This window comes from Xyrauchen texanus, chromosome 32, assembly GCF_025860055.1.
Source record: "Xyrauchen texanus isolate HMW12.3.18 chromosome 32, RBS_HiC_50CHRs, whole genome shotgun sequence".
NCBI classification, from domain to species: domain Eukaryota; kingdom Metazoa; phylum Chordata; class Actinopteri; order Cypriniformes; family Catostomidae; genus Xyrauchen; species Xyrauchen texanus.
In genome coordinates this window covers 30,929,278-30,956,973 of record NC_068307.1, presented here as the reverse complement: position 1 = coordinate 30,956,973, position 27,696 = coordinate 30,929,278, and the positions used below count along the sequence as shown (strand labels likewise).

At 38.8% G+C, this 27,696-nt stretch overlaps 2 protein-coding genes across 2 annotated transcripts in view; one reads left to right on the top strand and one right to left on the bottom strand.

The window, feature by feature from the left end:
* The window catches only part of LOC127625863 (tudor domain-containing protein 3-like), a 636,076-nt gene that overhangs the window by 555,913 nt on the left and 52,467 nt on the right, over positions 1 to 27,696 (top strand). The gene's annotated exons all lie outside the window — the stretch shown is intronic.
* Positions 1 to 27,696, bottom strand: part of LOC127625862 (CSC1-like protein 2) — a 69,532-nt gene that overhangs the window by 38,658 nt on the left and 3,178 nt on the right. The window contains exons 2-4 of the mRNA XM_052101280.1: positions 9,995 to 10,205; positions 8,187 to 8,266; positions 594 to 632 (exon numbers count right to left, since the gene is read on the bottom strand). Coding sequence (XP_051957240.1) covers positions 594 to 632; positions 8,187 to 8,266; positions 9,995 to 10,156 — 281 coding nt within the window. The 5' untranslated portion in view covers positions 10,157 to 10,205. The remainder of the gene's footprint in view (positions 1 to 593; positions 633 to 8,186; positions 8,267 to 9,994; positions 10,206 to 27,696) is intronic.

Sequence of the window (27,696 nt, the reverse complement as noted above, 5' to 3'; positions counted from 1 at the left end):
ACACAGGCGGTTCAACGCAAGACGCTGAAAAACAGCGAGACTTTCCCATTTGCATTGCAAAATAATTTCAAAAACAGTGCAGACAAATGCACAAACTCGTTTGGTGTGGACAACCCCTTGGATAATAAACAAAAGAGTTGTTTGGACAACTTTCATTATACTTGATGGTGCTTTTTTGACATTTTGGAGCTCCGCCACTATTCGCCACTGTAAGGAGAGAAAAAAGCATTTTGTGGTTGAACCATTCCTTTAAAATAGTCTATTTCTGTTTGAAATCTTTAATGATCCACCCTGGATTGACAGAAGACAACACGGCTAGTTGTAAATCCATTTGCAATTGCATTCATTTGATTCAGAAATACGGGGCAACATTGGGGAGGACCACAAGGACACAGCTGTCAAAATCAATATCAAAATACATTCACATGTTCACATTTTGACAATGCTAACACCAATTTTGAAGGCTCTACATGAGATATAATTGACTGACTGCATTCACAAGGGTGGGAAGAGTCACAAAACGTAGGGGTCTTGGTTGAATCCACAGTTTTGAAAGCACAACAGATCAGGGAAACACTCCAACATCATTTTACCTGCGTACGGGTTCATAGTTATTCCTTTCCTTTCTTCTACTGTAGTTAGATATCAAACATCACAACAACAAAAAATATGAAGGGCAGGCGGTTATTCACACAAATGTGTTAGAGGTCATTTGGAAAATAAATTTACATGAGTGAGGCCAAACCAAACACACAAACAGATTCAGAATTTAAGAATCAGCTCCCATCCAATTGGTGAATGTGAACGGAATCGGCCACGCCCCACGGGACGTTCAATTGGAAGTTGAATTGAAATGACGGGAAGAGGAATTGAACATAACCTGGGTTTCCATCCACATATTTGTTTGCAAATTTTGGAATATTGCATAAAAAGTGTTGCAGCAAACCATGAATTACATCATTAATTTTGACCAATTAATTATGATTTTTTTATTCCCTGTACAATAAATATTTCCTCGACTGATTAGACATGACTAAATTCAATACGTCAAAACAGTTAATAACCATTAAAAGAGATTTTAATTGTGCCATACAGCACCACAAGATGACCACCACACTAACTTAAGTCTTAATCTCGTCAACAAATTTACTGACCAAAATGTTCGTTGACGAAGGGTTTTTCGATTTTGTCAACGATAACGAAGGCGAGACGCAGAAAAGACGCATCACGCTGATAATCAAATTATTTAAATTCAAACATATTGACGAAAATTTGACCAGACAAAAATAGGGAACACTTAATTTTACAGTGTCCTCGTTACACGTATTATATGTATTGACTATAGTAATAACTAATCAACCAACCCTAAACCAAACCCTAAACCTATAGTAAGTATGTGTTGTTAATTAGTAATAAACAGTAATTACTTGTGTAACTAGACTGTAACAAGGACACTGTAAAAAAAATGTGTAACCAAAAAAATATTACTAATCATGCTAATCAGGAGATCAGGTTTTTGATACAGGTTTAAATTAGGGCTGTCAATTTAACGCGTTAATTCAGTGCGATTAATTGTATAAAAAAAATTACTCGTTAAAAAATGTATGCAATTAATCGCATGCCCCCGGACCGTAATAAGGAAGATTCCTGAGTAATGCTTGTAGTACCACCTGTTTACTCCAGGGGGCAGTAAGTGAAACTTCAGCTGTGTGAGCAACACACAGTTTATACAGTGAAGAAACACTTCAGTGCAACAACACAAACATGCGTCACGTTCTTGCGCTCAAAACACTTGATGGAGCGTAAATCTGATCTAAGGGATCTCAAGCTGTGTTGTAAGTATTAAACTATATTTCATTTGACACAGTGACCTAAACATTTGTTTTATGACGCAACGCACCGAGACGCTACACAAGCATGTCTGACGCAGGTGTACATTGACAGGTCCTTAAACAAGCCCTCATAATAAATCTCCAACTGATCGACAAATTCACTTGTGTAATGGATTGCTGTGAACTGTGTGTCAATGATTGTCTTATGATCAATAATATGGTAGTAAACAATACATTGTATTCTAAAGCCGCTTTTTGTCTTATCAAGGATTAACTCTTCTGCCACAAGAATGTAATGCATTTTAATATATATATATATATATATATATATATATATATATATATATATATATATATATATATATATCAGATATCACATTTAAATATTTAAAGATAACTATGTGTAATTATTTCATCATTATATATTGAATTATTGTTATATGAGGGGCTTTCTCAGCTGAATATATGTATATACGATTAATCAGGACACCATGTAATTAATTCTATTAAAATAAATATATATATATATATATATAAATATCGATTGACAGCTCTAATTTAAATACTGAATACATTTTTCTAAATATTATTTGGTGATAAATGGTTTTGGAATATTTGGTCAAAGTTTGGTCTGTTACAGTTTGACATTTTGCACATTATCATAAAATAACTATTTTATTATAGTTTATTTATTCAACTAAATGAAATGCCATTTTATATGCTATTATATGTAAAACTGAAGATAAAAATAAATATTAACTCAAATGAAAAGACATTTGTTAAAAATTATGACTGAAATAAAACTGTAAAAATCAACACAGATTTACACTAGAATTTTAATCTATTGATAATAAAATCCAGAAATGTCCATGTTCTAAATAAATGAAAGTTAATTGATTTATTGAAATAAATTCAAATGAAATATACATTTTAAACATTTGATGATATTAATAATCAATGTTGCTGGAAACATCTCATAAGTTGCAAGAAAACTGAGGAGTGGTGGTGGCATAGTGGGCTAAACCACATAACTGGTAATCAGAAGGTTGCTGGTTCGATACCCACAGCCACCACCATTGTGTCCTTGAGTAAGGCACTTAAGTCCAAGGTTGCTCCGGGGGGATTGTCTGCCAAATGCATAAAATGTTTGTAATTTGTATCATTTGTAATGGAAAAATAAAATGCATTATTGAAAACGACGTGCATTTCAGTGAATTGCATTCAGTTATAATTATACTTCATGACATTCAAATGAAAAATGATGCATCCTGTCGATACTTTAATTCAAATTCAGGAATTGAATGGGCATTTAAAAGGAACTCAATTTAATTCTGAATAGATTGCAACCCTAAAACACACACACACACACACACACACACACACACACGAGGCTAAAGGAAAATTCATATTGGGTGAGCACTGCAAGAAAAGAGAGAAATATAGTCGAGAAATTCAGCCCATACGTGCACACAACTTTAAGCGGGATAAGGCACCTGTGGTGTGTTAGAAATGACAAAAGGTGACAAACTCCCACAATAATAAGCCATGAGACAGACACACACACACACACACACACACACACACACACACACACACACACACACACACACACACACACACACACACACACACACACACACACACACACAATCTTTCAGAAGTGAGCTGTTAGTTCAACAGTAAAAGCAGAGAAATAAAGGTGTGAGAACTCAGAGTAACTGAAAGAACATACTACTCCCTCTCCTCCAGACCGCTGAATCTTCTCTTCTGTCTTGGAAGGGAGAGAAAATATGGAGGGAAAAATAAGCTTGAGGGGAAAATAATTAATTAAATGCAATAAATCTCAGCAATTATCAGCTTTTTTTGTAAAAAAAAAAAAAAAAAAACTATGAATTTGGGAGGGGTGGGGGGTAAGCCCCCAACCCTGTAGTGCCACCCCGGCCTAAATTCATATTTCATACAGGACATCATACATTTCTGAAGCCTTTATTTGCTTGTCGCATAACATAAAAAGACATTAACAGACAACAATAAACAAAGATGTTTCCGTACATTGTGCCTTTGCAAAGGAATTCTAAACTGGGGAAAAAAAAGAACTTTGGTTTAACTTAATTAAGACTTAATAAGAGTGAAATGCTGACGAATTATGTTGCATAAGCTCATTTTAAAGTAAGTAAATTGAGCAAGCAGTCAATTTCACGTTGAGTGAACACCAGCCGTTAGAAGTCTGAATCCATTTGAACTTTTCAAAGCAAGTTTTTAATGACCGTGTTGAATGTCACTTTGACTTTACTCAATATAATTATGTTCTCGTTCTAAACATGAATGTATTAAGATGATTTCAGGTGTACTGGTTTAGACCAGTTAAAAATGCAGATTCTAGAAATACAACTCCGGGGATTTGTGACATGCAATGAGGTCTTTAAGTGATGTGTGCATGGCAGATGCGCTACATGTCAGTGATGTTTAAATTAGGCTTTGGGATATGCATTTCACACCAACAGCTGCATAAAGGGCTCCATTACACCAACCATTATCTGTGCGTTCAACTGTCTAGAAGTATCATCTAAATCTGCACCCTACAAACCATTCAGTTAGGTTCAGAAAATATCCACGAGACCGTAAACTTGAATGTGTTCTGAGGCTGGTGTTGAATGTATAGTGACAAGTAAAAGTATGTGAACCCTTTGGAATCAGCTGCTTTTCTGCATAAATTGGTCATGTGATCTGATCTTCATGAAAGTCACAAGTATAGACAAACACAATGTGCTTAAGTGAACAACACACAAACAATGTTAATCTTGTATGTCATTACTGAACACATCCCACTAAACATTCACAGTTCTGTGGAAAAAGTAAGTGAACCCTTGGATTTAATAACTGGTTGATCCTTCTTTGGTAGCAATAACCTCAATCAAGTGTTTCTGGTAGATGCGGATTAGACCTGCGCAACATTCAGAAGAAATTTTGGACCAATCTTCCACACAGAACTGCTTCAGATCAGACATATTCTTCGGATGTCTGGTGTGAACGTCTCTCTTGAGGTCATTACACAGCATCTCTATTGGGTTAAGGTCTCCAAAAAGATGATGTTTTAACGTTGGTATGTGGTGCCCTTTTTATGCCATACGTTGTGCTGCGTTGCTTGTTCTTCCCAGACAATTCAACCTTAGTTTCATCAGTCCACAAAACATTTTCCCAGTAGTGTTGTGGAGTGTCAAAGTGGTCTTTGACAAACTTCAAGTGCACAGCAATGCTTTTGTTGGAAAGAAGTGGCTTCCTTCATGATGTCCTGCCATGGACACCATACCTGTTTAATGTTTTCTGTACAGTAGACTCATGAACAGTGATGTCAACCAGTTCCAATGATTCCTTCAAGTTTTTATCTGTCACTCTAAGGTTAGTTTTTACCTCATTGAGCATTCTGTGGTGTGCCTCCAATCTCTTTTAATTGATTGGATGCCAGGTTTGCCAACTCCTGACTCTAATTAGCTTTTGTTGATATCATTAGCCTAGGGGTTCACATACGTTTTACAACCTACACTGTTAATGTTTGAATGAATGTATTCAATATGTACAAGAACAATAAAATAATTTGCGTGTTATTAGTTAAAACAGATTGTGTTTGTTCATTATTGAATTTATACATAAATGCAGGTCATTCCAATGGGTTCACATACTTTTTCTCAAAAGACATTTTGAGAAACACAGAATCTGCATTCAGGTGACTCTTTCCTCTGGAGTCAATATCCAAATGTCACCATTACGTTTTAAATTGCCTTGGGGCACAAATGACACAGTTAATGTCACGACTAAGCAAGTATTCCAAGGTTGGATGGTATGACCAAAATCTTTTTTACTGTATGAGTAATTTTATTCATATATCAATAATTGTATATATGCAAATACAAATGGTATAGCTGCCATAATAAACTAAATGTGAAAAGTATTGATTAAAGTAGTCAATGTACGTCTCTACTCATGTTAAGTCAAAATTTCCTGTTTATGCAGCCACAAACCAGTTTGAATAACGGTTTTGTTTTTCATGCTTCTATGAGGGCCAATGTGAAGCTGACCATTTATTCTTCATTTACAGATAACAGCTATAGGTAGCCCAATTCAGAAACAGTTCTCAGCTTCATTGGGATGTGTATCCTACATTAAAATTCTTGCATGCATTTGATTTACCCAAAATAAGTACATGTACGTATATTTAATTGAAATAAAATTTCAAACTCAAATGGAAATAATCGGCAATTAGTTTATACACCGATCAGCTACAACATTAAAACCACCTGCCTAATATCGTTTAGGTCTACTCGTATCACCAAAACAGCTCTGACCCGTCGAGGCAAGACCTCTCAAGGTGTCCTGTGGTATCTGGCACTAAGACATTAGCAGCAGATCCTTTAAATCCTGTAAGTTGTGAGGTGGGGCCTCCATGGATCGGACTTGTCAGTCCAGCACATCTCACAGATGCTCAATCGGATTGAGATCTGGGGAATTTGGAGGCCAGGGCAACACTTTGAACTCTTCATCATGTTCCTCAAACCATTCCTGAACAATTCTTGCAGTGTGACAGGGCGCATTATCCTGCTGAAAGAGGCCACCGCCATCGGGGAATACAGTTGCCGGTAATTACGATGTTTAGGTAGGGTCGACCCAAAGTGTCCCAGCAAAACATCGCCCAGATCATCACACTGACTCCGCCGGCCTACCTTCTTCCCATAGTGCATCCTGCTGCCATCTCTTCCCCAAGTAAACGACGCACACGCACCCGAACGTCCACATGATCTAAAAGAACATGATTCATCAGACCAGTCCACCATCTTCCATTGCTCCATGGTCCAGTTCTGACGCTCACCTGCCCATTGTAGGCGCTTTCGGCAGTGAACAGTGGTCAGCATGGGCACTCTGACACCTTTCTATCATGGCCAGCAGTATGTTATTTTCAGCAATATCCTACTGTGCTACAGTAGCTCTTCTGTGGGATGGGTCCAGACGGGCTATCCTTCGCTCCCCTCACGCATCAGTGAGCCTTGGGCGCCCATGAACCTGTTGCCGGTTCACAGGTTGTCCTTCCTTGGACCACTTTTGGTAGGTACTAACCACTGTATACCTGGAACACCCCACAAGACCTGCCGTTTTGGAGATGCTCTGACGCAGTCGTCTAGCCCTCACAATTTGGCCCGTCAAAGTCACTCAGATCCTTACGCTTGCCCAATTTTCCTGCTTCCAACATTTGAAATTCGAGAACTGACTGTTCACTTACTGCCTAATATATCCCACCCCTTGACAGGTGCCATTGTGGCACCTGTTAGTGTTTTTAATGTTGTAGCTGATCGGTGTATTAGGGATGTTGATTTAACTTACATTAATTCTGTAATAAACTTATGTTTGTGATATATGGAAATAATTTCAATTAATCAGCACATCATGATATATACATATATATATATATATTTTTTTAATAATCCATTGACAGCCCTAAACATTATAAAATGGTTAGTTCCGGATTGAATGTATTTTTAGAGGAGTCACATCTGTTCCCGTTACGCACACCTGTGACCGCACTTCAATTGAATTCTACACTGACGCAGCCAGTAGTGGCATTACTCGGGAACTGGATATAATGAAAAGGCACTTATGTAACAAAATAGGGTCAGAAAACAGTGGATCAATCTATTTCTAGCAACAAAAATAAGCAGCAAATAATTTACAATCAATTCAACGAAACATGATATAAACAGAAACATTTCGGTCTTCACTGCACATCATTGTGGGAAAATAAAACCGGAAGAAAATGTGATGTGAATATAGAAACGCAGAGCCTCAATGTGGCAGCAGAACACAGTGCAAATGTGCTCAACAGTTAAAGAAACAGACGGTCGGATGATTGTTCTATAATTCACGTCCTTTCTGCCAAAAGAGTGTCAAGAAATGCCAGCGAATGTCAATGCTTTTCAGCGCATTTAGCTGTACCTGGATATTTAACCTGTTAGATAGCCTTCCCCAAGCCACTCACGACTCCACATGCCGAAGTGTCCGTGGGCAAGACACTGAACCCCAAGTTGCTCCCAATGGCAGGCTAGCACCTTGCATAGCAGCTCTGCGGCCATTGGTGTATGTGTGTGTGTGTGTGGGTGTGTGGGTGAATGAGTCACAGTGTTAAGCACTTTGGTATCCTCTAAGGTTAAAAAAAGTGCTATATAAGTGCAGACCATAACTACACCCATATACATATCACTGTACCAGACACACACAGAATATTCAAAGAAATACAATGAAGAAAGCGTACAGGTTATTTGCCGTTCATTACAGTCTGAAACTAATGTGTAGGAGTTATGCCCTTACCTGTCAGCATCGGTCACCAGAGCTAGACGGCCATAATCCCACGCCACTTTCCGCAAGATGGAAAAAACAAATAAAAGAACCTGAGACAGAAAGAGAAGGAAAGTCATCAGATATGTCTAAACTACAGGTATCAAAGTTAACGCATTCATCGATGTGATTGTTTTAAATGCGTCAACACATATTACTTCACATTTCAACTGTTCCTCTTTAAGTCATGCAAATTTGTACGCTTTGATTCCCTTGATAAGGTAAACATGATACACAAAGATAGAGGCAAACCGAAACATAACATTAAAGTACAACATCTTACCCAGATGCTAAACATCCAAAAAAGCCATGTTTTAAACCACATAAGAAAGAGAAACCTCTGGGTTTTTAAACGTGCGTTCGCGAGATTGAGAAACTTTCTGGTTTTTAACGCATAATCGTAAACGTTTTCAGAATAAAATCCCAAACGCCATCTCAAAACCTAACCGTACGGTGGATCGTGTTCTTAAATTGTAAAAATGTACGAGGGAAGAAAGGAAATACTAGAATTTCGAAAAAGATGAGGGGTTTTGCCATCTCGTACGAATAGTCAAGAGACTGTTGGGCAGTTCCCACACTAAAGGGAAAAAAAAGATGTCTAAAATAGCTAAATTCGAGGATAGAACAGAAATGTAGTGCTTGATGTTTACATTCTTTACACAGCTTGAAGCTTTCAATCGTATTTATTTTGACCAGAGCCCAAAGGCAGAACGAGCTTCGGTCACGTACAGCTTGTGTTTTACAGCGATGTGCAACTGTGAGGTTTATTCAGCAACAGAAACACAGGTCAAGCCTCCAACCAAGGGTGGAAGTCCCTGCTGACAGTGTTTGTAGTATAGACATGGTCACTCGCTCTTTCTACACATGTACTGTACATTTAAAATGCATGTTTGCTGGATTTTTTCCATATGCTTAAGTCATGTGAATATTACTCCACCAAGACAACCAGAAATTGGGTCAACCCTTCGGAGCAATTGAAATAAATATACAAGCGTTTATATTTTAAATAAATATTACATGTAATAATCGTGTCTTGGGCATTTATGAATTCACTTATGCATCAATATACCATCTGTTTTATATTTTTATCACATTAAGAATTAGTGTGGCAGTCCTCTTGAGCTCTCGTAGCAGCCGCTGGCTCTCCTTGCGTTGTAAATGTCTTTAATTGCTTCATCATTTTACAGTTATCCCATGTACTGTGTAAACATGCGTTTTAAGTCTTCATTATTTCATGCTGAACTCTTGAGCAGTGTAAATGCATTTTAATTCTTATTTTCATAATCATCAGCTTTCAGCAGAGAGGTAAATCCCACCGAGTCTCTCGCGAGAAGTGAATCGCGTTCTCTCTCACGATTGGTGGTGCGCTGCAAACGTCACTCATTCATGTGCACGAGCACGTAATCTAATCTTAAAGTCGTGATCGAAGCCTGCGTTGACAGAGGAAGTTGATGAGCTGCATCATGGTACCAGTTAAGACTTGATTGGATTGGTCTGAATTTGTCAACCTGAAACCAATCCTGAAATCATCAAGTTCATTCAGCGAGCGACCTTCATGGTACAGGCCTCGGGTCATCATCCTGACTTATGTTCCATTGTAAACAATGACATGATGGGACATGAAGATCAATGTAAATTGGTCTGCATTAATTAACACAGTATTAAGGGTGTTAATAAGGAGTCATTAAGGTAGTTTTGTTTTTGAGGTTAAGATGTTATGCTATCTTACATCTATGTTAGCATTGTCATTGTGCAGTCTTAAACGTGTGTGTTAAACGTACCAGGAAGCACATGAAGTCGAGAGCGAGGACCGTGGGAACTCCTCCGAAGGGCAGACCCTGCAGCACGGTACTGCGGATCCGGGCCGAGTAGCAGTAGTCTTTGGAAGTGTTGCTGTAACAGTTGGCCTGACTCGAACAGGCCAGGTTCCCGAAAATTCCCATCGTCACGATCAGACCTCTCCACAATCACTGTAACATCCTGATGAAGAACCTGAAGAGATAAAGACAGATTTTATCAGTACATTCAGGTCGTCAACTGACTTCATTGTATTGCGCATACTGTTGCTGAGCATCGATCTGACCAATTGAAGCAACCCTAGATCATAACACCACCTCCAGAGGCTTGTACAGTGGCACTATGCATACAGGTAGATTTAGGAGTAGGGTTTAGGGGTAGACGTGTAAACAGTGTAACTACAGATGTCATTAAATGCAGGTACTTTAAATGAAAGTACAGTGAAATGTACATAAGTACTTTGTATCACATGCTTAATAAACAGTACTTAAAGACACCTAATACAGCGTGGCTCCATTTATTGCACTGCGGTAGATTTTATCTGAGGTCTTTTGAATACTTTGAAACCAAATAAATCAATCAAAACTCTATTACACCCTCCTGCCACCATGTCTCTTTTCACATTGTATTATTTGACTCTGAATTGCATATTATTTGTGCTTTTAGCAGCATAACAGCCTTGGTTATAATGAGTAATCACTGGTAGTCATTTGGTGAACTATTCCACCCTTTAACAATATTCAAGTCGACAATCAGCATCAGTCTCTCAGCACAGAGGCAACAAGCGGAGATGAAACCAGTCACCATTTAATGACAGCACTCTCTTTTCTCCCTCATACTGGGGAGATTATATAATACCGACAGTTCTGACGCAATGGAACACTAGACTCCCGATTGATGAGCAGCCAGCTCCTTTCCACCGTTTGCGCCCACTCAATCCAACATTCACCTGCCAGCGAGAGCAGTTCCCTCTGCAACCCTGCACCGCCAAAACCTTGGCAGAACTAGGGGAAATCCATACAGACCGTTCCAAAACCACTAAACCAGTATGGAACACTAGTTAGATCTGAACAAGACCAACAGTGACGGGAATCATAAGGAATTAAACAATTATTGTTCCAATTCCTTAATGGATCAATCCACTTTTTTGTAGTACTTTGAGGAAGAAATATTTGGAGAGAAGCCATTTTTATTGGTTTTAGTGCCCACAACAGTTTGTTGCAAAGTGATGAGATCATATATTAACAAAACATACTTTTGCAAAAGGTGTTTAGACATACAAATAAATTAAGATATTTTATTAATGTGGGTCTGGGTAGCTCAGAGAGTAAAGATGCCGACTATCACACCTGGAGTCGTGAGTTTGAATCCAGGGTGTGCTGAGTGACTCATCAGGTCTCCTAAACAACCAAATTGGCCTGGTTGCTAGGGAGGGTAGAGTCACATGGGTTAACCTCCTCATGGTCACTATAATGTGGTTCTCGCTCTCGGTGGGGCGTGTGGTGAGTTGTGTGTGGATGCCGCGGAGAATAGCGTGAAGCCTCCACACGCACTAGGTCTCCACGGTAACACACTCAATACGCCAGGTGATAAGATGCTCTGATTGACGGTCTCAGATGCGGAGGCAACTTAGGTTCGTCCTCCGCCACCTGGATTGAGACGAGTCACTAGGCCACCACGAGGACTTAGAGCGCATTGGGAATTGGGAGTTCCAAACTGGGGAGAAATATGGCCCTTAATATCTAAACTGACCATGTCACTTCAATTCATCATAGAACCAGTTTGGAGGAAAAATAAGACCATACACGATCACTAATCCTGAAAAACAGATCTTGTTTAAGTGCTGTGGTCCATTCTGTATGTCCACGGCCTGAATCTGAGCTCAGGATGAGAGGAAGAGAAACTGATTGATTTTGTAACATCACAGCCTGGGTGCCAGCAACGGTTTAGGATGACTGCACAGTGATCTGTGCCAGGATCAGTGCTGTAGAGACTCAATCCAACCTCTGGCACTGCCTGAGTACAGCACACGACCGGCTAATGGTCTAAATCTGCCAACAGGGACCCAGTGATAGTGAGAGAGAGAGAGAGTGAGAGTGAGAGTGAGAGAGAGAGAGAAAGAGAAAGAGGGGGTATTAAAGATAAGGTCGGGCTGCAGTGGCACTGCGGTAGATTGTCTGCTACATTAGTCTACACACTCCTACAGTCACAGTGATGCCTACCTAGACAGCACGGTAAACTACTCATGAAATCAAGATTCACCCTATTTACTTGCTTAATACATGTTCTTGGTCTTAGAGGACCTTTTCACCGTTCTGGTTTTGAAACAATGGAAGTTTACCTGCTATAATTTACTTCAATGAGACACATGTGACATCATAGCAAATATTATTTTTGCATTTCAATTTGCTCCGACAGCAAAAGAAAACAAATGCACCATTACAGAGGCTGCTTCAGCTAAAAGCTTTATCATTCAGGATTCAGTGAATGTGAGTGACGAGCAATTCAAAAAATGAGCCTAACAAGAGGTGATTAAGAATTCAGTGAATGCGAGTTAAAAATTTGCATTTTATTTCAGTGTTTTGAATATCGTTATCGGCAAACAACTTTATTATTTTTTTATTTTGGAAGTTGTGTAAATAATTATCAGTGATTTTATACAAGGAAGCATAAAATCAGATCCATCAAACTATCGGCAGATGATGCTCAAAATAATTCAATATCGGTGTGAGGGACCGAGGGTCAGAAACAAGGAACACAATCTCTTAACTGAAAAAGATGGGTCTTTATTTGAACCCAAATAAAAAAGGACTTACAAACTCATACATTTCTTACAACATAACAAAATCCACAAACAAAAAGAAAATAAGATAACACAACATTCAACAGAAAACAACTAACAAACTAAAGCTGTCTCCTGTAATGAACGAAGCAACAGCTTATAAAGGAAAGGACGGGCCCATTACAACACAAGAAACTTTACATTTAACACTTAACCCCACTTAAATCATGATCAAATCAACAAATACATTTATGAAATCAAAATTGAATAAAGATACCATAAATATAGAACTAAAGAAGTCAATTAATAAAAATATCAGTTTTTCCTCTTCCCCCATGCAATTTGAGCAAATGGTATGTCCGGACGGAACCAATAATGCTTAAATTCCTCGTTTCTGCCCGGACTCTAATTTTCGTCACCACAATATGCTGCTCCTGCCATCCGTGTCTGAAGACCATCGCCACTCATCACAGGTAAACTTAAACTTAAATAGAAACAAATATAAATAACAGACTCAACGAAACTAACTTGTGCGCACTCCAAATCAGTAACGATGTAAATAAAGATATGCAAATCTAAAGCAATAAAGCATACAGATTGATTCCTGAGGTTATTGTAAACTACCATTATACTGTAACCAAAATAAATGAGATGATGCTCAAAATAATTCAATATCGGTATCGACAGATGATGCTCAAAATAATTCAATATCGGTAGACGATGCTCAAAATAATTCAATATCGGTAGACGATGCGCAAAATAATTCAGTATCGGCAGACGATGCTCAAAATAATTCAATATCGGTATCGACAGATGATGCTCAAAATAATTCAATATCGGCAGACGATGCTCAAAATAATTCAGTATCGGCAGACGATGCTCAAAATAATTCAGTATCGGTATCGACAGATGATGCTCAAAATAATTCAGTATCGGTATCGACAGATGATGCTCAAAATAATTCAATATCGGTATCGACAGATGATGCTCAAAATAATTCAATATCGGTATCGACAGATGATGCTCAAAATAATTCAGTATCGGCAGACGATGCTCAAAATAATTCAGTATCGGCAGACGATGCTCAAAATAATTCAATATCGGTATCGACAGACGATGCTCAAAATAATTCAGTATCGGCAGACGATGCTCAAAATAATTCAATATCGACAGATGATGCTCAAAATAATTCAATATCGACAGACGATGCTCAAAATAATTCAATATCGACAGATGATGCTCAAAATAATTCAGTATCGACAGACGATGCTCAAAATAATTCAGTATCGGCAGACGATGCTCAAAATAATTCAGTATCGGCAGACGATGCTCAAAATAATTCAATATCGGTATCGGCAGACGATGCTCAAAATAATTCAATATCGGCAGACGATGCTCAAAATAATTCAATATCGACAGATGATGCTCAAAATAATTCAGTATCGACAGACGATGCTCAAAATAATTCAATATCGGCAGACGATGCTCAAAATAATTCAGTATCGGCAGACGATGCTCAAAATAATTCAATATCGGTATCGGCAGACGATGCTCAAAATAATTCAGTATCGGCAGACGATGCTCAAAATAATTCAGTATCGGCAGACGATGCTCAAAATAATTCAATATCGGTATCGGCAGACGATGCTCAAAATAATTCAATATCGGTATCGGCAGACGATGCTCAAAATAATTCAGTATCGGCAGACGATTCTCAAAATAATTCAGTATCGGCAGACGATGCGCAAAATAATTCAGTATCGGCAGACGATGCTCAAAATAATTCAGTATCGGCAGACGATGCTCAAAATAATTCAGTATCGGCAGACGATGCTCAAAATAATTCAATATCGGCAGACGATGTTCAAAATAATTCAGTATCGGCAGACGATGCGCAAAATAATTCAGTAGTAAACAAATTTTTTATATTTCTTTGGAAGTTGTGGAAGTTATTGATGCATCCCTAAACATCGAATAATGTTAGAATCATTACAAATCTCAAATATAGTCTTTCAGATAGTGGGTTGATGGATGTCTAGTTGATAAGTCGACCATCATGACTCATCCCTCCTACTGAACAATATAAAAGGAAATCAGTGCAATGACATGTCTAATAACGGAGTTCAGGGTAGGGTTGCACCAGTTGTGCATAAGGTCTCACTTAAGTTAGGATGTAAAGTTCACACTAAGGGCTTAGTAACTACTAATTACTTTGTAACTAAGTCAGTGCTTAATTTGGTTGCACCACCTGTTAACTCTCTACTAGGTACTAAACTCGCCGTAAAGTAATATCTAGTCCTATAATATGACGTTTATCCATATAACCTTTAAATTTAAACGCAGAAGTGTTAAAAAGCAATGAATTTGAGTTTGATCTTGTTACGGTTGATGTTCAAACCTTGTTTGCTCACATAACTGTCAGCAGTAATGAATTATATCCCCACTGAAATACAATACGTAATAAAAGTACATTTAATATAGAGTATATTTAGCCTATTTAAATAACTATATTTAAAATGAATTAATTAATAATACAAGAGGCTGGAAAAATGGGCATTTACTCATTTTAATATCTTATATACTGTATGTGTTTGTATGTCTTGGAACTCGACACTGGGCGACACACCCCAAAAAGTGTACTGTTATATCGGTTCAAATAAAATGAAATAATAAATGTTTGCATTTTACCATAGTAATGCTTTAAATGTATAATCGTCTGCACAATCAGAGTTTTGACATCTACCTGATATAAACTAACTCTGGAACATAACCTAATCCGGACCAGGTTATGTTCAGAGAGTAAGTTGCTATGGCTACTAACATCCCCTGAACGTTACCTCAGTTTTTGGAATGTCTGAGTTAACATTCTGGAACACCCCTCTGAAGTGTGTCACGCAAAACATGACTTCATTGTTGTCTTTAAATCGGGCTACTTTTGAATTTCAACTGTTAGTCCCGGTTGGAGGCTTCTGTGAATATTTAGTTTAGGGTTACATTCTACCCAAATGAAATGGTGCAACGCTCAAATATTTAGCAGTGACAGTGACAGAGCCCAATTACGCCACAACCTAGGCTAAGTTGTAACTTGCATATGGCTGGAGCAACCGGACACCGGTGTTGCTTTAGCAAAGCTTCTTACAAGCAGAAGATAGAAAATAAGAAATAGACTTGACCTTACTTACTGATCCTAAAAGCTTTTCTGTGTTACTCAACGAGACACATAGATACAGACTAGACACAATAGAACCGTCTGGCAGGACGTCAAATACTCACAACGAGTCAAAGCAGTGTGTCACTGCTGGGAAAATGGTTCAATAGTCTCACTCTCTTTACAGTAAGACATAAGATCTGTGACTTGTTCTAAATCAGTGCCGTTACCACCACAGACATTGAGGGGAAATATTGCATCAAATATTCAGAATAGTGGTTGATTAACTGGGGGTTTTCAATGACTAATTGTCATTTGAAATGACTGATATGCAATGTGTAATACACTTCAACAGAAGGGTCAGGAAGTTAAAATCCCACTTGAAATATCATTGCGAAACTGAGTTTGACTAAGGCTTTGAAATTATGAGGGGGTTGCAGCAACATGATTTATCTTGTATTTAATATTTACAGTAATATAAATATACCAGCTTGAAAATGACATACTGCTCTTACAAGGGCTGTCACGATTATGAAATTTGGCTGACGATTAATTGTCAAACAAATAATTGCGATTATGATGATTAATCGTCTCTTTTAGGGCTTTCACGATTAGTGGTCATATAAATGGTCATATATAAGGTGCAAGTGTGTTTCATAACACTTCAGTCCTTTTTACACAGTATATGATTTCCTTTTATGGTTTTATCTAAATGTAATATATATATATATATATATACACACACACACACACACACACACACACACACACACACACACTTTTAAAATTACTTTAAATATATTACTTTATAAATAACCAAAAGCACAATTTTAAACAATAATGAAAGCATGTTATTTATCTTTTATTTGATTTAATAAAATTTATTTACAAATTCCTTAGCAATCTAGATCTTATCAAGAGGTACCTTCGTAGCCGCTCAGCCTCGGTCTGCTGACGTTGCTCTGACTATGACAAAAATGGTGAGAGGAGGGCTGTGTTGAGGTGCAGAACACAAAAAGGAAGATGGAACATGAAAAACAGTGCATTCAAATTAAGAAAACAAATTGTAATATTTGTTAAAATGTGAAGCAGTTTTAAAAGTCTTGAGTTATTAATGGTTCCGTTCTAGGTGTCAAATTTGTCACCTTCACATGGACCAAAAGGCCACATAATTTGCCAATGGGTTTTTGGCTTTATATCGGTGTTGTAGTGTGTGTTTTTGGTAGAGCGAGGGCACCAACATTGATGTCGCATACCCCTCAACAAATGTATAGTTGCGCCCCTGAAACTGCATAACTGCGTACAGTATATGAACCTGTTATGAGCAGGAATATTTCCCATAACACGATCATTGAAAGTGAAACCGGAGCACTTTGTGTTCACTATCAAAGTTGCTATTTGTTAGTTAATATTTTCGTGGGAGTTTGGCAAGACCCTCTGCTGACGAGGTGCATCAGGTGCTCTTCCGGACAGGGGCTGCTCTGGTTGACATCTGGGGGGCGGCTCAGTGACTCTCTGAGTTCAAACGCGCCATTGATGGCATTTTGTATTCAATGGCATTTTATATTCGATGGCATTTTATATTCTATTTGGGCATTAAAATGTGATTGTAATTTGACGTGCATAATATCACGGTTATTTGTTCCAACTGCGATCAAAAGCTTATTTAATAAATTGCAACAGGCCTAACTCTTACTAAAACCAGCTACCAATTTCTGACGAGCCGGGCCTCGACTCCCTAGCCCGACCACAGACTCCGAGTCAGTCGCTTCGTACAGTCCACCCAAGCCCTTTCCCAAGAGCCCGGCCTTCCCACAGGGGAACCTTCTCACAGATGTGCCAAACCGTGTTTGGGACCCTATCTCCTGAACCGGACCATCCCAGGACGCTCGCCCGTCACGGCTTCCCAAAACCCTATTAACAAGCCCGGCCTCAACTCTCTAACCCACCGGGGGCTTTGAACGCACATATCCCAGGAACCGAGAGGCCGGGGACACCAGATTCGTCTCCAATGCGTCTCACCGAGGCCTGTCCAACGACACTGGCCTCGACTTGCTAGCCATCGGTGGCCCGAGAGAGCTTTTTGGACTGGTTGGTTTGGTTAAAGAATTAAAACTCTTTATTGAAGAATTAATAATGTGGTCACTGCTGAACTCTATACAGCGCACATTCTTATTTTAATCATTCTTTGGTACGCTCAGCTTCATGATAATGACAATTCTCTTCAGAATTTGTGTTAGTTTGTCTTCCCGAGGGCCCGGTTTAATTATGTGAAGGTAGAACCTTCTCAATTCCCTGATAACTGAAACCATGTCGGCATGTTTGTTTCCAGAAAAATGGATCGGGTTAAACCAGATCAGGTGTTCATTGTCCCTCTCAACCTCAGTGTATCTTTACCCTATTAACAATAACCTTGCAACATGATGTTTTTTGGCAACTAGCATGGTCTTAGAAGTCTTCAGAAACACACTCCTGAAGGTTTTTGCTTTGATTTCAATTCTTAAACCTCTGAAATGTAAAGATGAATTTAGGAGAGATGTGATTGCACATTTTTGTGGAAAGAAAGCAAAGAGCATGGTGCAAAACCATCTTCATCCTTATGGGTAAAGCATGAGGTCTGTTGGGACTTTTTTTGTGTTTACTTATTGACGTTGCACCCAGTAACCCACTTTCAGTTGTAAAAGCAAACAAACGTTTCTATTTTCACTCCTAATTTATGGCACGAGGTGAGAAAGAAAGGGCAGTGGAATAAACAACGTAAGAAATTAGCGAGAATACCGTCCGAGTGATGCATCCAACTCAATCTCATGACAAGTTGTCCCTATTGATGGCAAAATCCTAAGAAATCGTCAAGATGGCTTGTGCGGTCTCAACTAGTGCCGTCAGTTTAAATTATTAATCACAATTTATCACCGATTTTTAAAGTGCTAATATTTGACACTATATTTACAATTTATTTCTATCTTGGGAAAGAAAACAATCTAATTTTTTATTAACAGTTTCCACAGTATAAAGATAGAAATGCACTAAAATATCACTAATTTAAGTAACATTAAACGTTTGTGGGAGTTTGACTAATTAAAAGAACTAGTCTCCACATAGGGTGCATATTCATTGCAATGGGCATTAAATCTCTTAATCTCTCACCCTACACAGTATTAATCAGCCAGTAGACTGTGACTATCCACTTTGTTACAGCAATCATGAAGCTGCGTTCATGATTCACGTCAAGTCATCAACGTCAGTGTCAAGCGTCAGCATCAAACGTCACTGTGAACTCGTCTCTTTCTGTGTTTTGGTGATATTTAAGACTTGCTTCGGTTTGTAATGAAAATGTGTCTTACATAGAAATCAAGTATTTTTCCAGTTAGTCCCATCTGGGCTTGTTTTGTACATCAAATAGTGTTAAGAGCTCCTTTCTCCATCATTGTATTTATGCTGTATTAACGGTAAATGTGTAGAGGTCACGCTTTATATTAGGTGACCGAAACAATTATGTACCAATATTATATACATTCAAGACTATGTGTTTACTGTGTAACTACATGTGTGTTCTGTACAATATCCACATTTATTGCTACAGAGGTTGAGGTACGGGTAGGGTTAGGTTTTGGGTTAGGGGTAAAGTTAACTGTGTAACTACAAATGTAATTAAATAAAAGTACTTTAAATGTAATTACAATGCAACAACATGTACATAATAAGTACATTGTATTAAATGGTTAAGTACAAGGTAGTTAACGCCACCTAATATAAAGTGGGTTTGTGTTAATCGCAATTAAGAAATTAATCGCATGCATTAATGTGTAAATTGTTGCAGCTCTAGTACAAACTGTTCTCCCATATATAAAAATTAAAGGAATATTCCATGTTCAAAACAAGTTGAGCTCAATCGACAGCATTTGTGGCATAATGTTGATTACCACAAAAATGCATTTAACTCATCCCTCATTTTCTTTAAAAAAGCTAAATTCAATGTTACAGTGAGACACTTACAATGGAAGTCAATGGGGCCAATTATTGGAGGGTTTAATAGACCGCTTATAATTTTATAAAAGCACTTACATTCATTCTTCTGTTAAAACTCACGTATTATTTGAGCTGTAAAGTTTGTCAAATCAGAATTTAACATTTTTTTGTGTGTACTGTCCCTTTAAGATAATTGAATCTGTTCAGTAATGTCCAGCACCGCCACACTTGTTAAAAAACATGTTCACTGCTACAATCGAGTTATCTAAACAACATCACATGTCCCATATGTAATCTACAACATCTATTGAACTAATCAAATTACAACCTTAAGCATTTCATCCATATGATTTTCATCTCGTCTTCTGCAAGCATTTCCTGCAATCTGCCAAAATCACTTGATGCATCTGTTTTTATAGGACTGTCGATTTACTGAAGCTCAGCTGATGCAGCTCACAGCTGGTCATTTATCAGAGCCGTGTGGACAGATATTACGTTCCTGACCTCAGCAGATGTCCCAAAATCTCAGAGCTTTGTACCAGAAGGAATTCCCTGAAATATTCCTTGTTCTAAGGCCACATCCACAGTAACCTTTTCGTTTGAAAATGCATCTTTGTCTCTATGTTTTGGCCTTCCGTCCACACTGACGACACCGTTTTTGAAAGCGAAAAAGGAGCTTTTCGAAAACGCTCTCTCAGGAGGATAAGTTTGAACATGTCATCTATGTGTTTTAGTGTTGACAGGGAAAACAGACATATCTGAAAACGATGATGTATTTGTTGTCATGTGACGCAGTCAGGTGATCCATTCAAACCAAAACAATCAAGATGGCGGCCCACATTCTATCGCTGTTGTTGTGTTTGATATTCACTTTGATAGATTTGTTACATATAAATGCTACTTTGTAAAACATTGACATTGCCTTATTTCAAAGGTGATGGGAAGTTTATTCGGGATTGCTGTCTGGCAATTTTCAGTGTGGATGAACAACTTTTGGAAAAGGATTAAAATGGCAAAACGGTCTTCATGTTGTAGTGTGGATAGAAGATATTTGAAAACGATGATGTATTTGTTGTCATGTGACAATCATGTGATCCATTCAACACAAAACAATCAAGATGGCGGCCCATGTTGTTGCTCATTGTTGTGTCTGCCATTCACTTTGGTAGCATTTTGTTTTGTACAGCATTCACGTTGCCTTTCAAAGGCGACAGGAAGTTTACTCGGAAGTGCAGTTCGGTGTCGGAACACGAGGACAATTGCATTTCAGGATTTTAGTGCTAAAATAAACACTTAGTGCAACTTTTGGAAAACAACAGAGTAGACGGAGAACGTTTCGAAAAATAAAACACCGTTTTCAAATTTATCCGGATTAAAGTATCCTAAGATTATAGGTTTAGGGTTTGGGTTATTAAAATAGGCATTCTATTGTCTGTATTTACATCAATTATAACTAAAAGTACAAGTCACTTTAGGCGCCACCCTGTGGACATTTCACCTGAAAACTGGAGCACACACTTATGAGAGCCCATATGTTCAACAACACTCCCAGCTTCGGCCACAGGGAGGCAGTGATTCGCATTTCAGTAAGCACAGACCGATTTCTGCAGCAAAACTTTCGACCAACAGTTGCCGAATTCACAGTGAGATTAGTTTATCAAAGTTCCCTGTCCCAGTAGAGTGACAGTCTATGTAATTAGAGATGTCATAAGTCTCATGTCATATAGGAAAATGACACATTTACATTTTAGTCATTTAGCAGATGCTTTTATCCAAAGGGACTTACAAATAAGCAATTTGTCAAAATTAAAATTCATTAAAAATGTCTGGCTCATTTCTCAGACAAAAGCAAATTACAGGTTAGTCCTGTTTTTCTATTAACAATGAAACATTATTAGTCTTAAGGTGGGTTTCCATCCAAACATTTTTATGCACATTTTGAAATTGCACATAAGAAATCCTGAATAGAAACGCTTGATATGCGAACAAACCTTTTAAATTCGCTTTAAATGTAATGCGCTAGGAAGAGGTGGATTTTCTAAAGTTTAGCATGATGGAAACGGTTTATTCGCAAAACGATGAAGTATTTTGACCACCCGTGCATGTGCTATGAGTGTGCGATAGCTTCATGTGACCAGCCCACTGAAAGGTTCGACCTTGGCACACAATTCTTTGAACATAGCGCTTGTCATTTGGAAGTGTTTAACCCACAGCTGCTCAGGGACTGATTAGCGACCGGGTCAATGGGGCCAGTGCCCAGGGGCCCTAGACTACCAGGGGGCCCTTGACTGCCTGTGGGTGCCCCGGGCTTTAAGGCTGCACAATGTAGTTTAGTGACCTCCCGGGCATGAACAAGGAACCCACAACTTTTGGGTGGAGGGGGGCCCTTGGAGATAATTGGCCCCAGGGCCTTTGCAAGTCATAATCCGTCCCTGCAGCTGCTCGATGAAGTGGGTCCTCACAATCCGCCAGAACAGTTTTGAGGTTGTGCTCTCCCATGTATGCGGAACCTGGCGGTGTGTGGGCATCACAGCTATTTCAGCCCACATTATATCAGATATTACACTTATTCTGCGGTGTCTTGTGGATGCATTTAATTTGAATTAGATACTTGCTCCAATCTTGCAAATAAAACTGTCCCCAAATCAGAGAGAGGTCATTCAGCTGATTAGGGCAGGACAATATGGCCAAAATTGTTATCACGATAATCTTTCATATTGTTCGATATCGATATTTATCACGATATACATTTACACATTGCACTTTCTTTTATTATTTCAAAGTTGATGGAAGAAAAGTAGAAAAAATATATTCTAAACAGTCAAATTAGTCTCTTTTACCATTTATCAATTGAAAATGAATGTTAAAAGATCATCTGTTCTGATTCATATAGTGACAGCAGTCCAGTATTTGTTGGAATATTTTTACATTAAAATGAAATATTTTTTATATTTCTTTAGATTCAGATACCCAAGTATGTTGCATAGAAGCCCTTGTGACTGTGGAATGATGCTTAATGGGGGTTCAGGGGTGTCCCGAGAGAAAATTTAGATGTAAATGTAAAAAACATTTGTATATTTTCATTAAAGTGACAGACTAGTCAACCAACTAGTCATTTTAGTCTTTGCTTATCCATTCCAGACATCTAATTCATTTTCACAAAATTAGAACAGAAATCAATTTGTTTATTATTAAAGGCTCGTAACATGCTGATTAATAAAGATACATTTAGAAGGGAAAAACATTATAGTCTAAGGTGCTTTGAAACCACGTTAACTCATGCAGCGCTTCATGTCTACACACATGCAGGGAAAAGAGGTGACGCGTGCGGAGCTGGACAGGCCAGAAATGATGCATGTTTGGTGCTAGAGAACACTATTCAAGATTACAGCACAGAAAGATCAGAGCTGTTGTCCACATCACTGTTGTTCTGTCGCACTCTTCACTAGAGACGATGAGAGGCCGTTGTCATGAAGTCTTGCGGTGTGGATGGAATCAATCCATCCAATCCGGTGTCTGACGTAGCCTAATCGTTAGCAAGGCAGCTAGCATTAGCAAGTTCACCCAGTCTGACCCTACGTTACCACTGGCGCGTTGTGAGCGAAGCTGAGAGCGTTTTCAATTCATTCCTATGAAAGCCGAGTGTCATGCTCGCAAGGTGGATAGTAGGATTGGTAGCGGTGTGGAGCGACTCTCTCCTAGCGCTGTGAGCGCCTTTGAGCGGATTTCGTCCTCCCCAGCGGAAACGCAGCCTGAGAAAGCCGAACTGCTTGTGTTTCCGCGACACGCAGTAAATATCGAAAACTCCTCAAAAGCTTATCATGGATTTTCTTTATCATGATATATATCGATATCGTTTTATCGCCCAGCCCTACAGCTGCTCTATCATGACGAGGCGGCTCCTTCATGCTAATGTGCATTACGTAGTGGATGAAAACGCACAATAATTCATATTTTCTTAAGTCAAATTTTTAGAAATGCGCTTAAAAATGCAAAACATTTTGGACGGAATCCCAGCATTAGTTACTTTTCACTTTCAGTGCATCTTTTTTCCATACATGGAAAGTGAATGGTGACTGAGGCTCACATTCTGGCTATTAACATCATCTGTGCTCCACTGAAGAAAGTGGAGAATAAATGTGACCCATCTAGAAATACACACAATTCTGGAAACATCATAAACAACATGTTATGCATACAGAATGACACAGCAGTGCAGTTTGATGCTGGCAGTCGACAGATCAGTTGTCAGCACAGCTGAATCTGACAGACACACGGGCCACGCTGCTGGGTATCATGTGACCGTACACGCTGGGTTATCTTTCCCAAACAGTCCCTCTGCTACCTCACAGACACAGAATGAGGGCTGATATAGAGGAAGATAAAGACCTGCTGTATCTAATCTCTGATAGATTTTTGTTTTCATCTCAAAGACGATGGTACAATGACCTTTAACCTTGTCAGTAAGTTTAGATGTACAAGTATGAAGTTTTAAATCCAAGAAAACCTACCTTCCTAACCTTAAAGGGATAGTTCACCCAAAAATGAAAATTCTCTCATTTGCTCACCTCATGCCATCCCAGATATGTTTGACTTTTTCTTCTGCTGAACACAAACATTTTTATAAGAATATGCAAATGAATGGTCACCATAAATGTGATGGTCCAAAAAGCGCATTAAGCGCATTAATTTGCCAAAAACTTAAAAAAGGACTTTAATATTGATGTGTTTCACACCAACCCTTATCATATCACTTCTGGAGAAATGGATTTAACCACTGGAGTCTTATGGATTACTTTTATATTGCCTTTGTGCTTTTTGGACATTCAAAGTTCTGGCCACCATTCACTTGCATTGTATGGACCTAGTTTGTGGCTTCGTCAAACTGTTTTGGGTCAGTTGTTAGCGTAAACGTTTGGGATTCATCAAGTTTGTAATTTATTGAAAAATCTATTATTATTAAAAATTTATTATGTCTTAATTTTAAGGGTGCAGTTGCACTTTCAGCACCCCTAGTGGCATCAAACTGAATTGCAAAAATAATAATACTTGTGTTCAAACACTCCCCGTCATCTTTTGTTTAGCCAAATGGTCCAATCGCAAACTTGCGCCTTTTATTTTATTTTATTTGTTTTTTTGAGCCAATGTTGTTCTTTCTCATCCTGTCGAACAAATAAAGAAAAATACTGCATTTCCACAGAAATCACCAACCAAGGGCCGTGTATATAAAACTTCTCAGAAATTCTCTTAAGAATAGTCTTTAGCATTGACATAAGCGTCATATCTTTCTTAGCAAACATAGGACTTGTGTAAGAGTCTAAGCTTTTTATAAAGAAGCTAAAAGTACCTATAAGCTTAGTATAAGCCTGATTCATAGACCCCAATTCCACCTGCATCCTGGCAGCAGTGAAGCGCCACCCCTCATCTGTCAATCAACCGCTGTACTAAAACAATTTTGCCGTTTACGAGCAGCTTTAAAAGGAAATAACCGTCTTATCGGACAATTTAAAAAACAGATACATACACAATCACGAGATCCTCAAGGATCTTCTTCAGGTCCTTTAATACAGGTAATACGCTAAAATAATGGATAATTCTGCTCGACATCTTGCGTTTGTGCGTGGTTTAAATTTCATCTGCGTCTGGGAGAAACAGCACGCCCTTTTTATCGCACTTTCTTTGTCTTTTCTGACTCGTTGCACTTTAATATCGTGCAGTAACACATTGACAGTGACTGATGTATGTCGTCATGAAACAGAGACTCTCCCCTCCAAATCCGAACACTAGTGGTCACAGGAGACCAGGTGTAAACAGCGATCTGTCTCACCTTACCACATGTGATCGGATCACATGACACGCATCATAATACCAGGTGGAAACGGGGCCTAAAAGAACATCTCAAACATTTCACATTTTTGAGAGACGGAGCTAACAACAATCCAGAGCAACACACTGTAATCACATTCCCCAAACACTCCAAAAACAAGGCAGCTTTGGGACATATAATTCATTAGGGGTGGGAATCACAAAAGTATATGTTTTAATAGCCATTAAAGGTGCTACAGTATATGTTATAATGACAACAAGTGTTTGAAATGGGTACTGCAGTCCAAATTCTAAATATTGGAGAGCTGTGTGCCCCCGCCCCAGCCTCGAAGCTCATGCGGGATGCCAGGATGTTGACACGCAAATTAGCCAACTCAGCATCCGTTTTAAAGGATTTCGGGGCTTTAAGTTGTCTTCATCTTCAAAACGCATCTCCAATATTTATCCTTGTTTTACTGCCCCTCTGGCCATAGTGGTTTTTAGATGGATGGCGAGGCTTTTTATGTCGTGTGGAATCTGTTATCTCTGATCCAGTGTTGTTTGCTGGCTTCCACTGCGGCAGCATGCAGTGTTGTTTGACTGCAAACTTGTTCAAATCTGGCACCCACAACCTGTCAAATACCAGCCCAGGTCTTATCACCACGAAGTCACAGCAGCCATCTAATGATGCAGATGTAAAGAAACAAGCTGCTCAACAATTTAAACTTCCGACAGTGACCAATCTGTCAACTTATTCACCTGCAGGTATGAATTGGCCAACGCTCTGTACATACAGTACAGAATAATTGTGAACACACACACAAAAGTCCCCAATGCACATAAACAGGGGAAAATGGCCTAAAAGACCTGACTTACTCACAGGTGCTGGTGTTCAAATCACACACAAATTCATGTTAATAAGCCACTTACTGAAGAGGCAAATATTAAAAACAGTTCCTTTGTTTCCACCCCTCAGGCTCGTAACATGCAAACCTCAGGGGACAGTGAATAAATCAACACATGAAACCTTCACTGGCCTGCAATTCCATCAGCTTCACAAATTCTTTGAAAAGACCCAACCGTAAAAGAGGGGGTGGGATGTTCACAAACCTCCAGAATCATACTTTATGGTAAATGGTCTGCACTTATATAGCGCTTTTTATTAACCTTAGAGGTTACCAAAGCGCTTTACACTGTGTCCCAATCACCCATCCACACTCACACTCATACACCAATGGCGGCAGAGTGGCCATGCAAGGTGCTAGCCTGCCATTGGGAGCAACTCGGGGTTCAGTGTCTTGCCCATGGACACTTCGGCATGTGGAGCCGTGTGCTTGGTAGCCAACTCGCTCTACCAACTGAGCCACAGCCAAATACGGGACAGAAGTAACACCAATAATAAAAACATGATAATGCAAACTATGAATGACTAAAATCTCCAACTTGACATTGAATTAACTACATTGAAATTATTAGACAAAAAGTTGACTTAAAAAGTTAGTTCAATTTATGCTGCCAAAATCATGTCAACAGTCAGAGAAAGAGTTTTGTTATTTATGAGTGTCAACGCCCAGATCATAACCATCATCAACACTGTGTACTGGTGACTATAGTGAGTGCTGTGCTCGTGGAAGCAGCGGCGGTGGCAGTGCAGCAATCTGACCGTTACTCTCTTGCTCTTTATGATGTTCCGCATTTTATGCAGCATACTTATTTCTGTGAGTTGATAAGGTCATACTTGTCCTCTTGAGGTGAACAGGGTCAACCGTATGGCATAACGACTGGGGCATCTGTATATGGCCTTGTTCCTGTATTACTCCAGAGTACCCAGTTTCTCCCCCTTGATCATAAGCCTTGTTGTCGCTTTACTATTGGCTGTTTATTGTCTCATGAAGAATATAAATGACATGCTTGCTGTAATAAATGTTGAGTAGATTGAATACGGACCAACTGTGTTGTCAACCTTTCTACTTCCTTCGCCA